General features: G+C 40.5%; 1 protein-coding gene across 1 annotated transcript; it reads right to left on the bottom strand.

Annotated features, from left to right (window-relative positions):
- Nucleotides 1–12,164: 12,164 nt before the first annotated feature.
- LOC130801050 (uncharacterized) lies at nucleotides 12,165–12,500 on the bottom strand. The gene has a single exon (XM_057664811.1). It carries the CDS (start codon nucleotides 12,498–12,500, stop codon nucleotides 12,165–12,167), a length of 336 nt encoding a protein of 111 aa, XP_057520794.1.
- Between the last annotated feature and the right edge of the window lie 3,182 nt (nucleotides 12,501–15,682).

Here is a 15,682-nt window from a genome sequence, read left to right as displayed (position 1 = left end):
CCTTGGGTTGCCTATCGATAATACTTGAATCACATTTCTTAATCCATATGCGTTCGACATAATTTTTATTTGCTTTGATATGCTGCTCCCTTTTTACACATTGATTTTTCAGGTGTCTAGTTTTGCCACAAAAGGAACAGATTTTACTACTAGGGAGATCAACATAGACCTTTTTCTTTTTATTATTTTTAACATAACCTAGACCTTCTTTACTCTTTGGTTTGGCATTTAGAATCCATTTGGGAACTTCATTGATTTTCCCTTTTCCTTTTAAATCAAGTTGATCTTTTAGATATTTATTTTCCCTTTCACATGATTCTAATTTTAATTTCATTTCTTGAAATTCCGTGCTAAACACATGAGTGGATTTATCATTTTCATCTCATTTTAATTCTAGCAATTTGTTTTGATTCTTTTTAATGTTAAGAATGATGAATTCCTGCTTTATTTTCTCCAATTGCTCTTTTAAAATAACATTCTTATCTAACAAATCAAAAAATCTACTTTGCACATCGATCCTAAAAGTATTTAAGTATGAGATGTGATCTTTACTTAACTTAAGGTCTTTCTTAATTTGGAGACACTTAACTATTTTTTCCTCCAACTTCTCTTGTGTTTCCAAAAATAACTTAATTAATTTATCCTTACTTAAACTGAATAGATTTTTAGGAGTAGAACTAGAAGACATTACCTCTCTTTCCTTAGTCTCTTCATGAGATGCCACGAGACATAGAATTGCAGTTTCTTCCTCTACTTGAACTTCAGTTTCAGCTTCGCTTTCAGTGTCACCCCAAGCTGCAATCATTGCTTTACAAAAATCTGTTCTGAAGTTTCGCTTCTTTGGCATTCTCCCAGCTTCCCTTGTCTTCCCTTTGCCCTTCTCATTCTTCCATAGAGGGCAATCCTTGATGAAGTGATCAGTATTTCCACATTTGTGGCATTCAAAATTTGTCTTCAAGTTGGCAGTTCCTCTTTCCTTATTATTTCTTTGGTTTCTATATCTGCTGTTCCTGAAGAATTTTTAGAATTTACGTGCCAACATAGCAGCTTCCTCTTCACCAGCTTCTGATTCTTCACTATCATCCGCTGCCAGAGCCAGTCCTTTATTTCGGGAACTTTCCCAAATGTAGTTCATGTGTCATGAGTGAACCAGCCAGCTCTTCCAAATTGAACTTGGTGAAATCTTTGGACTCCTGAATGGCTGTGACCTTAGCTCTCCAGCGCTCATCTTGTGGAAGACTTCTCAGTATTTTCCTGACTTGTTCATCAACTGGAATAATCTTGCCAAGAGAGACAAGTTCATTTGTAATGTTGGTGAACCTGGTAAACATCTCTTGGATGTTTTCTTTAGGTTCCATAACAAACCTTTCATATTTGGACATTAGGAGGTCAATCTTGGTTCGCTTCACTTCACTGGTACCTTCATTGGTAACTTCCAGCAGGTCCCAAATATGCTTTGCCGTTTTACAACCCATGATACGATTAAGTTCATTTGGCCCGAGACCACAGTGAAGCAGCTTGATAGCAAGAGCGTTCATCTCCATCTTTTGAAAGTCTTCCTTTTCATATTCAGTGATTGGTTTAGGAATTGATTCATTGTTGGAGTTGATGGTCGTCACTTCGAAATCTCCTACTTCAATTACTCTTCATACTTGGTAATTTTCGGCCTTTATAAAAATTTTCATCCTATTTTTCCAGTAGGTATAAAATTTCCCATCGAACATGGGTGGCCTTTGCGTAGAGTACACTTCTTCCATGCGTTCGTTCATCTTCAACATCTTGCCAGGGAACAGGATACTGCTCTAAGGCTTTCCAGATTAGATGAGGAACAGAGCTCTAATACCAATTGTTGAAATACACGAAGATGGTCGAATGCAACAAGAGAGGTGGTGAATTGTTGTGTATCAAGCTTTACTACGTTTTTACTCTAATTTGCGGAATTTAAAAAAAAAACAAAATAAAGCTTAAACTTAAAAATCAAGAGATAAAAATGAGACAAAGATTTTACGTGGAAACCTTCTTGGCCTAATAAGAAGGAAAACCACGACCCCCCGGGATTTCAAAATTCTCACTATGTTTTATGCAATCAAATACAATTACATAAAACAGTTTGCTTCACTTGAAGCTTCTCTACTCTAGGCCTAATTCTCTTTCTCTACTTTCTCCTTCTTTTTCTCTTCTCACGTTTCACTTCTCTATTCCCTTAGACTTCTCATGAGTCTAATTATAACAAAACACTCAATAACCCTTACAAGGCCAATTCTCAAGAGGATAAAAATTAAAATAATTACTTAAGAAAAATATAATAAATTAATTGGCATTTAAAAACAGAAAATATTTTTATTAAATGATCTCCCTCAAATGGACACTCTAGGATGATAATTCGGTTTGAGCAAAGTTCCTCCTATTTATAGTGGGAACAGCCAGCAGTTACCTTAGACACACCTCCCACTATCATCCACGTTCTTAAAACAAAAGGTAGTGGAATTGCCAATAAATAAATGTCCGGCTGTAATTTACTCAAAGAGAAAAGCGGTTTCCTCAAGCTAAAAATAGCATAGGAATTGAAAGCACAAGATCCTAAAAAATAGGAGATCTTAATCTTAAGAAGAAAAAGTCTTAGGCTATTTTTAGATAACCTAAAAATAGTTTAGCCAATTAACTTACTAATTAATTTAAGTAACTAATTTAAGATTTAACCGTTTACATCAACTAAAACAAGAATAATAAAATAACTGCAATTTTCCAGTCGATGTTTTTCTCCAAACCTCCTACGTAGGAACAACGTACTGTCTCCATCTACAAATTCAGTCAGATTGTCAACTTTGGGAACAGTAGACTGTACATCTACTTTCAACATTATAACACTTATCTAACTTCTTGGATCTTTAAGACATGTACAACCTCCACGAACCAAGTCATAGGCTTCATCAACGATTTCAACAAAATCAGATATTCACCTACAAAACAATCTCTAAAACATGTTTGTTTATTTAAAGTGAAGTCATCATCAAAATCTTAAGAGCCAACAGCTGGGGATGAGTCATCTGTATCCTCTGTATACCCTCCGGAGATAATGAAAACTGCTCCTTGGGAAGTGAGCGTTGCTTTCTTCCCCAATTACTTGCCGCGAATAAATCCTGACCTAGAAGGGTTATTGTATGTAGATATGGAAAACATCGAAGGATCAACCGAGTCCTCAGAAAGGGAAAGCGCAGCGTCGGTTCCTCCTCCATTTTACATTCTAAGTGGCGGTCCCCTTAACTACTTCATAGATTTACAAACCAAGAGAGACTTAGACAAGCGTCGGGAAGCCATCTCTCAAAAGTGGGGTTTGAAAGATGATATTAACATTATTACCCCGGGGAATTATGACACCGTTAGGTTTCCTCCCCCACACTGTATAGCTGTATATTTTCCTTCTTTTGAGTTAGGACTTAGGTTTCCTCTTCATCCATTTTTTAGGAAGGTATTACATTTTTTGAATGTCTTAGTGCCCGAGTTATATCCTAACGCATGGGGTTGTATGGTGGCGTTTTTGATTTTGTGTAAAGTTTTGGCCGTGCCACCAACACTTACTGCCTTTAGGTATATATTTAGAGCCCGCCTATGCAATTCTCAATCATACGGCTGTGGCTGGATAACCTTCACACACCGTCGTGGTCTGAAGATAGTCCACGACCTCCCTGACAATCAAAAGGGATATAGGACAAAGTTTGCCTATTTGTACAGTTCACGAGGATGGAATATTAAGACCTCCTTCGACATCAAACCCAACCTTTCGGGTTTTAATAACGAGATCCCGCAATGTTCTTTTAATGACGCGGTGGTCGTAGAGTATGCAAAGATGGACGTTCAATTGGGGAGGAAACCCATGAATGTCCAACTCAACTGGATACCGGGTCGTCCTGAGTTGGAGAATGAGAACCTCCTCTCAACATTCGGCATCAGCCTGGCTATCGATCGGAGTAAGGGTCGTCGGATTTCTTCCTTCCCTTTTTTATGGTATGTTTACTAGTTTCTAACTTTTGATTTTTCAGGGATAGCTAAGGAAAACCTGAGGGCAAAAAATCCAGAACTCATGAAGAAATTCAGCGTTATTCGATTTGCTCAGGGGGCCATCCAACGGTCCGCGGAAAAACCTCTACCTCTTCCTCCAAAGGTATAAATACATATATTCTTCGAACTATAAGGGATTTCTTCGATTTCTTCTAACTTTTTCTCTTGTAGGACTCGCCAACGGTGGAGAAGGGGCTAGACGAGGTGCTCTGCGAAGAGGACGCTCTCCGGCTCCTTGAGGAAAGGAGATGAGTTCATATTCCCGATGAATCTCAGAGGGTAATCCCTTCTAAGAAGAGGGAATCGAAGAAGAGAGAGAGGAAGAGAAAGAGAGTCTCTTCCTCCCACAAGGAGAGTGCCCCAAAGAAGGCTTCCGCGGGAACAATAATGACGGCCGTACCTCTGAAAATGAGGTCGGCGGAGGAGGAAGTGGCTTCTCCTCAAGCTGAGGCGTCCCCGATCCTGAGCCGGGGCAAAGAGAAGGTGGGGGAGTCGGCCGCGGCTCCTGTAGCGAAGGTGGAAGAGGTGTACCGTTGTCGGCAGGCTCTACCTTTTCGACACGACACCTCTTTTACTGATTTGGGGCATAAGGGTATGATAACCCGATTCAACAGGGCGACATCCCACTTGATCAGCCAGGTGGATGTCGACCTTTTGGAGTCCCTATCCCCTACCGATAGAATCCGTCAACTCCAAGCTACCGCGACTGAGGTAACGTCTTTCTACTTTTATCTTTCAAGTCAGCTATATCTGGATTTTAAATTGTCCTTTTCACAGGCTTTTTTGAGGTTGTCTTTTGAGCTCAACCTCAGCCGTCAAAGCGTCGCGGATAGAGAGACGTTGGTCGTCCTGTCCTCCCACTGCAACGAGCAGGATGTGGAGCTCCAGAAGCTTCGAGAGGAACTGCCGGGCTTATTAGATAAACTGGCTAAATGCACTGAGCTGAAAGAGCGTTTAGTCAGAACTGAGCAGTGGCGGGAGAGGGCGAGAAAACAGCTGGAGGAGACCGTTGGGATTCTAGACGCGGCTTCTAACAAGTCGGCAACCCTCGGTCATGAAGTCGGTCACCTGATGGACGTTCATGCTAAACTGGTTCATCAAAACCAGTGTCTTTTGCAACAGGTTTTGGCTGATTCGGCCAAGTTCAAGACTTTGCTATCCATGGCTAGGGTGTATAAAGTTAACTTGGAAAGACGAACTCGGATAACTAGGAATTGGCTGACTTCGGACGAGCCGGAGGCGTCAAGTTTCTTGGGGGATCTGACAGTAGAGATGGTGGGTACTGGTTCCACGATTAGTGAAGAGAGGTACCGTCTGGCTGCCGCGGAGTTAGGCATCGACTTCGATTCTCTCCAACAAAAAGCAAATCAAAAGGGGGACGAAGCTCTGGCCAACCTAGCTCCGATTTTGGAACGGGAGTCGGCGGTACTGGTGGACCCTAACTGGGATGTGGAAAAGGCGAGGGCTTGGTCGGAGAGAGTTGATGTTGCGGCTGAAAAGAAGGCTCTAAGCCTTGATCTGGATAAGTTAACTCTCTCCCCTCCTTCGGCCTCGGGCACCCTCGAGAACTTGGCGCTTTCCCAGCTGGAGAGTTTATGCTTAGATCTGTCAAATCTACTTATCGATGAAGGAAGAAACCTCTAGGGCTTGTCCAAGGAGCTGTCCGAGATTGAAGTGGAGCCGTTCAACATCGAAGATTTTGTGAGCTTCACTCCAAGTCTTGAAGAGGGGGTGGCCGGGTCTCCTCAGCTGGCGGCCCGAGATCTGGAGGGGGACGTCGACGCCTTCCTAGAAGATGTTTAGTTTAGTTCTGAAATTGTAATCTAAACTTGACATTTTTGACTGGTTTTTGTAATTTGAATTGAATTATATGTATACATTTTTGAATGACACTTCTAAGATTGATGCGGCCTCTTTCAATATTGATACTTCTAAGATTTTGTAATTCCTTATTCTAACCCTCAGGCCGCGACTCCTTTCGACCAACAAGCTGGGATTGATTTGGTCAATTTTTACTTGGAACAATTTCGATCTTGGGACCCCATTTTATGGGTCCGACTTATCGATGTCACGGCCGGGTGAAATTTACTTAGAATAATTTTGACAATTTCGATCTTGGGATCCCATTCTAAGGGTCCGACTTATCGATGTCACGGCCGGGTGACTTTGAAGATTTACTTAGAATAATTTTGACCTTGGGACCCCATTCTAAGGGTCCGACTTATGGATGTCACTGAAGTTTACTTTGATTTAATAAAGGACCTTGAATTTAACTTTAATTAACTTGATTTTTTGGACCCCAGTCTAGGGGTCCGACTTATCGATGTTACTGGAGGGCGAGATTTTTACTTAACATAATTTTGAAATTTGACCCCTCTTTTTGGGTTCGACTTGTGGATGTCACTGATTCGTGGTGACTTAGAAGAAATTTGAATATGGGACCCCTCTCAAGGGGTCCGACTTATAGACATTACTGAATTTAATAAGATTTGCAATATTACTAGTAGAATATAACTGAATACTTGTTGGAGCCGAATAATTCTGAAAAAATGAAATCTCTGATATATTGAAAAATGTAATGACAACGCGACTATGCCGCGGGATAAAATTACTGATTCTGATGAAATTAATGATCATTGACTGGCCTCTTGCGAATCTCATTAAATGAAGTACTTCTTTAAGTGATCTCCATTCCATGGGCGAGGTAGCTTCTTTCCTTTCATATCTTCTAGTTCAAATGTTTCGGGTTTGATGATGCGGATGATTTTAAATGGGCCATCCCAGTTGGCCCCAAGTTTCCCTTTATCTACGATTTTCCCCGTGGCCTCAACTTTACGTAGGACGAAGTCGCCAACTTGAATGTGTTTAGTTTTGACGAGTCGGTTGAAGTTGTGAATCATCTTTTGTTTTTGGTCCATGGACCTTGACAATGCATTTCCCCGTGTTTCTGGAAGCAGATCTAAGTTCGCCTTTTCCCTGGTTCATTCTCGTTGTGTGAATAGTAGGTGACCCTTGTGGAGGGTATGCCTATCTCTACTGGAAGCATGGCTTCCGTCCCGTATACCAAGGAGAATGGGGTATGCCCTGTTGCTTCTTTAACGGTTGTTCGGCTTGCCCATAGAATGTCGGGTAGTTCTTCATTCCAAGTACCTTTAACCCCCTCTATTTTCTTTTTGATGCCGTTCAAGATCTCCTTGTTAGCTAATTCAACTTGCCCATTGGTTTGCGGTCGAGATACTGAACTGAATCGGATTTGAATGTCAAACCTTTCGCAGTATTCTATTGTGTTCTTACTGATAAATTGTCTCCCATTGTCGGTAATGATCACAAGAGGAATACCGTATCTCGTGATAATATTTCGCCATATGAATTGACAGACTTGTTTGTCTGTGATTGAGCTGAGGGCCTCTGCTTCCATGTACTTGGTGAAATAATCAATAGCCACTATAATGAATTTCCTTTGCCCCTTTGCAGGCGGGAAGGGGCCAAGGAGATCCATACCCCACTTATCGAAAGGCAAGACGGCTTGCATGACGGACAAGTACTTAGAGGGCTTCCTTCCTATCTTTGAGTGGTATTGGCATTCGGGACATCGCTTGACAAGGGCTTCCGCGTCATTCCTGAGAGAGGGCCAATAATATCTGCTTCTGAGGACTTTGCTAATGACAGTTCGTACTACTTGATGTATGCCGCATCCGCCTTCATGTATTTCGCGAAGGATGTAGTTTCCTTCTTCAGGAGAAACACATTTTAAAAGGGGATGGGGGAGCGTGCCTTCGTGGAGCTCGAACCATCTGGCCTTCTTTTGAAGCACTTTTGCCTGATTCTCATCTTGGGGGAGTGTCTGACTTTGCAAAAATTTGATGTATGGTTCCATCCACATTTCTGATCAATCAATGGTGTTAACCATGAGGTTGATACTGGGGTTTGGAATTACTTCCCAGATAATATCGCGAGTCGCGGATGTCTCAGCTGAGCTGGCGAGCTTTGACAGGGAATCGGCTTGTGCGTTTTGAGATCTTGGGATGTGGACCAATGTGAATTGGTCGAATTTCTTGACAAATTCTCTTACTTATTGCAAATACATCTTCATGCCATCATCTTTGGCTTCGAATTCCCCATTCACTTGTCCGACTATTAGCTGGGAGTCGGAGAAAGTTGATAATACTTTAGCCCCTGCCTCATAGTAGATTTTGAACCCTATGAGTAAGGCTTCGTATTCTACTTCATTGTTAGAGGCCGCGAACTCGAATCTGACCGCTCTTTCCATACGGACCCCGGCAGAGGACACGATCAATAGCCCAGCTCCGCTTGCTAATTTTGTCGAGGATCCATCTACATACAGCCTCCATTCTTGATTGGGTTCGAGATTTTGTGGGATAGTGCTTTTGGCGATGAAGTCAGCCAAGGCTTGGGCTTTGATTGCTGTTCGCGGTTCGTATTCAATGCCGAAATCTGCTAGTTGATTAGCCCAATCAGTGACGCGGCTTGATTTGTTTTTTCCCTCCAGAATCCTTTTCAAAGATTGGCTGGATCTGACGATGATCTAGTGGGATTGGAAGTATGGTTTCAGTTTCCTGCTCGCCATCACGATTGCAAATAAGACCTTCTCTACTTCGCTGCAGTTCCCCTCAGATCCTCGAAAGGTGTGACTCACATAATATACGGGGAATTGCTTCTTTTCTCTTTCGGCGATCAGTTTCCTGATCGGAAGTATTCGGAGACCGAGACATATAAGACCAGTTTTTCCCCGTTGAATGGCGAAACCAGTTTTGGCAAAGATGACAAGTGCTCTTTCAACTGCTGGAAGGATTCTTCGGCTTCTCTTGTCCATTCGAACTTGCTTTGCTTGAGGGTTTTGAAGAAGGGCGAGCATCTGTCCGCGGACTTTGATAGAAATCTCCCCAAGGCAGCTATGCATCCCGTTAGCTTTTGAACTTCTTTTACGGATCCCGGGGACTTCATGTCCTGGATTGCCTGTATCTTGTCAGGGTTTGCTTCTATTCCTCTTTCGTCAACAAGGAAGCCAAGGCACTTCCCACCGGTGACTCCAAACACGCACTTTTCAGGGTTGAGTCTCATTTGATATTTTTGGAGGGTGTTGAACGTCTCGCGTAAGTCCGCGGCATGTTGAGATGCGTGCTTGCTCTTTGTGATCATATCGTCCACATATCTGAGATTGGAAGACCTTATTGACCATTCTCTGGTAAGTAGCTCCGGCATTCTTTAGCCCGAAGGGCATGACTTTGTAGCAATATACTCCAGCATTTGTGATGAAGGCCGTATGTGGCTCGTCTTCTATGGCGAAGGGAATCTGATGGTAGCCGGCGTTAGCATCCATGAAGCTCAGTAGAGCGTGGCCTGCTGTGGAATCTACCAAACGATCTATCTTTGGAAGAGGATAATCGTCCTTGGGGCATGCTTTGTTCAGATCCGTGAAGTCAACGCACATCCTCCACTTGCCATTTGATTTTTTCATGAGGACGACGTTTGAGAGCCAATCGGAGTATTTGCATTCTTTGATGAATCCGGCTTTCAGCAATTTCTCCACTTCTTCTCGGGCGGCCTCTATCCGCTCTCTTCCTTGATGTCGCAGCTTTTGCTTCACGGGTTTGTAGCCTAGTTTTATATCAAGTTTATGGCACATGACACTCGTAGGAATGCCAGGCATTTCTTCCGTGGAAAAAGCAAAGACGTCGCGGAACTCAGTAAGGGTGGCCATGATATCTTGTTTGACCGGGTCAGGGAGGTCTTTCCCTATTTTGATGCGTTTTCCTTCGAATATGTCCACCTCCTCATACTGTTCTACGGGGCGAGGCCTTTCGTGCGTATTAGGGTTCTCCAGATACACGCTCATGACAGTAGGGGACTCTTCTTCCCTTTCCCTTTTGGAGGGGGTGATGGAAGCTCCTCGTTTTAAGGTATTGATGAGGCATTGGTGTGCCGTCACCTGATCCCCTTTGAGGATACCCACTTGTCCATCATCCCGCTCGAATTGTAGCAGGAGTTGATGAGGGAAGATCGCGGCTTTGATTTTATTGATGAATGGAAGCCCCATGATACCGTTGTAGGGAAAGGTGAGATCCACCACCGTGAATCGTATGGCCACGGTTCTGCTTTCATTTTTTTCCCCTACCGCACGGGGAGAATGATCATGCCCAGTAGAATGACCAGACTTCCCCCAAACCCGATCAACGGTTTGTCGAGGGGTTGTAGATGCTTTTCTTCGAATTTCATTTTTCTCAGGCACTCCATTGTTATGAGATCAGCCGTGCTCCCGCTATCTACGAGTACCCTCTTGACTTTCATTTGCCCAATTTTAAGGGTGACCACCAGAGGGTCAGTATGAGGTTGTTGCAGTGTTTGGGAGGTCGTGGCATCGAACCTCATGATCGGTCCACTTGATGAGGCTTTTCGGGGCCCTTTTAGCAGAGTGTGGACGTTGTTTCTTGCGGCGCGGATGGTAGGATATTCTTCAGCGTATCCTCCGAAAATCATGTTGATAGTTCCTTGAGTGTTGGAACTTTCGCGCCTGGCCTCATCCCTTTTGGGAGATATGCGTCTTTGATTCCACGGCCTCCTTTCTGCTTCTTTTCCAGCGTTATGGTCCTTCCGATTGATGAACCTAGACAACTTCCCCTCATCGGCCAATTGATGTAGGATACGTTTGAGTTCGCGGCATTGGGCCAAAGTGTGGCCGTGCTCTTATTGGTAATCACACCACAGATTATAATTGCGTCGATTAGAGGGGGTGGCAGTAGGAGGTGATGTGTAACCTAAGTTGAAAAACTTCGTTCACAAATGGGATAAAACGTGGGAATGTGTGATAGGTTTTTTTAGAAGGATAATTGGAAAGAAACAAGTAAGTTTAGGGGAACACTCACCCTTAACTTGGGGATATAACAAGGAGGAACACTCACTCACTTGTTTGGGTGTAGAAGTGTTTAGGGAACACTCAACCTAGACAACGACTACTAAGGTCAAGCTTTGGGAACACTCGACCAAAACTCGAACTCTTCAAAATTGAGAAACTCTCAACCTTGGATTGACAACTTAGCTAAACTCCTAGCAAAGTTAGAACTCACACACGTGAAGGTTTTGTTTAGGCAAATTTCTGAATGAATTTTCATTGATCATTTCCAAGCCTTATATAGCTTGAGTTACATTCAATAATGCCTTTACATATTCTAAAAACAAGACTGAAATAAAAGGGCCTATTAATTGGCTCATAACCGTCCAAATTAATGCCCATTACTACCCTTAATTTAACTTAAACAAATGAGCTTAAATGAAGGAGAATTAACTCCAAAAACGTCCAGCCATTAACCTTCCAAAACTGTTCAAAACCATCATTTAAAGCTGTCCTTGAATGCCTTTGTAACTGCCACGAATTAACTCTTCATTCAAGCCTCTTTATTCACGAAATTAAACCAGCAAAACCTCCTAATAATACCTCTTAAATGAGATTAAAAACCAGCTTTAAATCTCCTTAAAAACACGCCCCTTTGAACTCCAAAACCGTTTGGAATTAATTCCTTGTAACCGATCCATTTAATGTCTTTAATCTGTCTCATGAATGAAATAGTTAGTCACGCTTAGCAAAGTGCAACCATTTGAGGACATATTCGGACCATGCATACCAAAGCTTGTAGGCGTAATCTCGAAAAAGGATTTAGACAAAATCAATTCCCTAACGTTGGATTCTTGGACTGGAATATTTGGACTATTCGAACCTTGACCACTTTGGTTAGAGGTGGAGTTGGCAATTGATTCCTGATGGCGAAGAATATGTCCTTCCTGTTCTGGTTGAACAGCGGATCGTTGCCGCCATCTAATAAATTCCGCGTCCTGGGCTCCCCTTCAGCGACATATACGTGACTAGATCTTTGGGGCCCCATATCTGACGGGGGTTCTGGACGACGCGGCATGTAGTTTCTTTCCCTCCCTGATAAATATTCCTCTCTGCTCCTTGAGGAATGATTGGCTGTGGGATCCTTCTTATCCGACCTTTGTTTCTTTGGATCATGTGCCTGACATATTTCGGAGGCCGTGACATAGCTTTGGCATTGCTTCATGTGCCTCTCGACCAATTGGAACTTCAGCCTTTAAGCCTTCATTCCGTTGATCAGGGTGTTTAATGCAACCGACTCTTCCAAATCAGTTACTTCCAGTACCGCCTCGTGGAACTTTTTCAAGTAAGATGATATGGACTCTCCTTCCAATTGTGTGATGCTGAGCAAATGGAAGTTTGATTTTTCCTGTCTTCTGGAAGCTATAAAATGACCCAGGAACTTGCCTTCCAGTTGGGCAAAGTTGTGGATACTTTCTCTTGGAAGGGAAGTGTACCATGTCAGAGCTACTCCTGTCAGGGTAGTTGGAAAGAACTTACACCACAGTGATGAGTTGGTGGTATACAGCAGCATCAGGTTTTTGTAGGCCATTAGGTGTTCCTCTGGGCAGGACGTTCCATCAAGACCGCCATGTTTGGGATCTTTATTTTCCCAGGGTTGGGAGTATTCAGTATCTCCGGAGCCAACGGAGAAACTATTGGTGTGAGATCTTCATGAAGGCTACTCCTGTTGTCCTCATTCCGCGGCATAGTGACGGGACTGATGGGATGGCTAGATCCCACGAGTTGTGCCTTTTTCCTTTCTTCCCTCCTTTTATCTACCAGCGATTGAACGCTTTCAGACGCCCTTTGTTTCTTGCTTTCTAGGAAGGTACGGGCGTCTCGAGAGGCGGTTTTCGATTCGTCACCTCGCGGATCCGTCTTGTCGAGGCTTGCGAGGGTCCTAGATCTCTCCTGCCTCTTCTTATTGCGCCTATTGGAGTGAGAAGTCCTCGAGTTCCCATCTTCAGATTCATGAGACTTTGGTATCTCTTGATGGGGTTCGATTCGTTCCTGCAAACTTTTTATTTGGTCCGCCATGTCCTCTAACACTCGTTGTTGAGTAGGATTATTATTTATGACGGCGCGGAGTTGTTCGGAGAAAGCGGCAGTGAGGTTTCGTGCCAGCACGTCCAGATCACGACGAGTCACGGCTTGGTTGTTAGCGTGACCTGTGGAAGTGTTTGTATCTGTGCTGTGCACGGTAGCTGTTTGGGTCGGATTCTTCTTAGGAGCCATGACTTTTTATTCAGTCCCCACAGACAGCGCCAAACTGTTTTGGTTATGAAACGAGGAAGTGGAAACACTTGAAATACCGTTAATAGAAGCGTTATAAGGAGCGGCGATTCGTGGAAGGAAGTGACTTGAATTCCTACAAAACAACACGTTAGCCTTGTCCGGGGGGTGATCTCCCGGAAAACCCCTCCGACGCTCAAGTTAGAACGTTGATATGAGATTATTGAATAGAGGATTATAAACTGAAAGCAAGATGTCGGGGTTTATATTGCAGGAATTTTGGTAGGCTAATGAAGTGGAGTAATGATACTTAAGAGGATTATTTTTTAGATGATCTTTTCCGCTCTGATGGTTGTCCCTTTTTATAATGGTGAAGAAGGAAGTTATTTCAGAGAGGAGGTTGAATATCATGGGAGTAGTGGGCGGTTACCAGCCTTGGAAGAAGGAGAACCAAGTAATGAGGGATGAATGGGAAGTTGGGTCAATTTGGAGGTTACTTTCCTAGAGGGAGGTTAGGGTATTTGGAGGTAACTAGCTCATGGGCCATTCAAGGAAGATGGGGAATTCAGAAAAAAGCCCATTGACCGAAAGTCAAAGTCAACACAAAAGGTCAAAGGGTATTTAGGTAATATGTCGTTAATAATTTAAATAAATAAATAAATTAGGTAGGTGATACCATGACAAATTACATATACAAAATTATTAAACTTGTCTCAAATTTGGTCACGTTTCATTTTGCAATATCAAGAGATAATTCTCTTTTACCAAAGTAAATAATTTGGAAATAATATTGCTTACCAAATTTCTTTTGCACGTTAAATTGTACTATAGAAATGATTTTATTCACTGCAAATTCACCTACCACGTCAGCATAAAAATAAGTAGAAAAATTTTCGCTAAGAGTCTGACATGTGTCAATCTTGTATCTTCACAAGTACTTTTTATAGATGTGGTTGTAAAGAATAAATTCTTAAACAGTATTTTCTTAGGAATATAATTGACTAGTATATATGCCCGTGCAACGCACGGATGTGTAAATATGTAAATATAAAAAAAATATAATAATAGACATAAATTAATGATAATAACATGTGATTGTGATAATTTCTAAAAGTAAAGATATTAAAAAATCACTATTATTTGAATGAAATCAATTTATATGGGAGACAATTAGTTTTAGTGAGATTTATTTTATGCAAGATACTCATATTACTATTTAATAAAAAGTATTTTAAATTAATTTTGCAAGAGAAACTTTCTTTTTATTGATGTTTTAATCACAAAAATAAATGATTATAAATTTTTAAAAAATTAAATTTGAGTAGCTTTAAGAGAAATTTGAGTTGCATAAGATTGATTCCTACATTTTTATAAAGTTGGATATTGTACAACAACTACACATGGAAAATTTGATTAAAAAATATAAAATGTTATAATTGAGTTAATTATATATCCAATCTTCAATAAAAAAAATTATAAATAATGAGAAAAGATTAAAAAAAAAAAAAAGAAACCTAGAAAATGAAAAATTTTAGTATGTTACAATAATGGAAAAACATATTCAATTATGACAAACTAGTATACAAACTCGTGCAATGAACAAAGTTTTTTTAATCTGAAAATACCTATAAATATAAATTTTGAAGAAATATGCAATTGTATAATACAATTATCAAATAATAATATTAATAAAATTACGTAAAAATTGAGATAAATTTATATAACAACATTATTGCTTGATTGAATAAATAATTATTGATTATATGTTTTACCCAAAACTATTTATTTTTATGAAATAAATGATTTTGTGTCGAAATTCACATGATTGCAAACTTAATATCCACATAATCCAATAATTCACTCATTTTCAATAAAACTAAAACACATGACAGAGCTCTTTAAACATGTAATTTGTCATTTTCCAACAAAATTAATAATATGTATAATGTTGAAATTCTTTAAAGTATACGAAATAGTTTATATTATACAAGATATGCATTGGTAGCTAAATAAAATAATTTGTATATCACAACCAAAAGATTACTTGTAAAATAGTTGCAATAAAATCATGCATCGCTTTGTAAAGTTTTGAAAAATACTTTAATTAGTTGATTTGATCTAATAAAATCTTTTATAAAATTTACATTTAATACTAAAAATCGTAATTAATTTAATAATATCTTTTTGAATTACACAAAATTACATTTTAATATGTAAAAATTTTCTTTTTAATGTTCTAGTTATTTTATAGTATTATATGATACTTAAAAGTTAAAATCATAATTAATGTAATAAAATATTTTAAATATTACAAAATCACATTTTAACCGATTAAAATGATTCATTTGGCAAAATTCTATAAAATCGTAATTTAGAATTGTAGTATTGTATGATATGATTGAATGATTGTCTGATTTGATTTAATAATTTTTTTTGCAAACTTACCTTTAATACTTAAAATCATAATATTCCATTTCTTTTGTAGTATGGTATCTTTTA

This window comes from Amaranthus tricolor, chromosome 15 (genome assembly GCF_026212465.1).
Source record: "Amaranthus tricolor cultivar Red isolate AtriRed21 chromosome 15, ASM2621246v1, whole genome shotgun sequence".
Classification (NCBI taxonomy): Eukaryota; Viridiplantae; Streptophyta; class Magnoliopsida; order Caryophyllales; family Amaranthaceae; genus Amaranthus; species Amaranthus tricolor.
The sequence above is the reverse complement of the archived record's forward strand: the minus strand, read 5'-3'. Positions and strand labels throughout refer to the sequence as shown.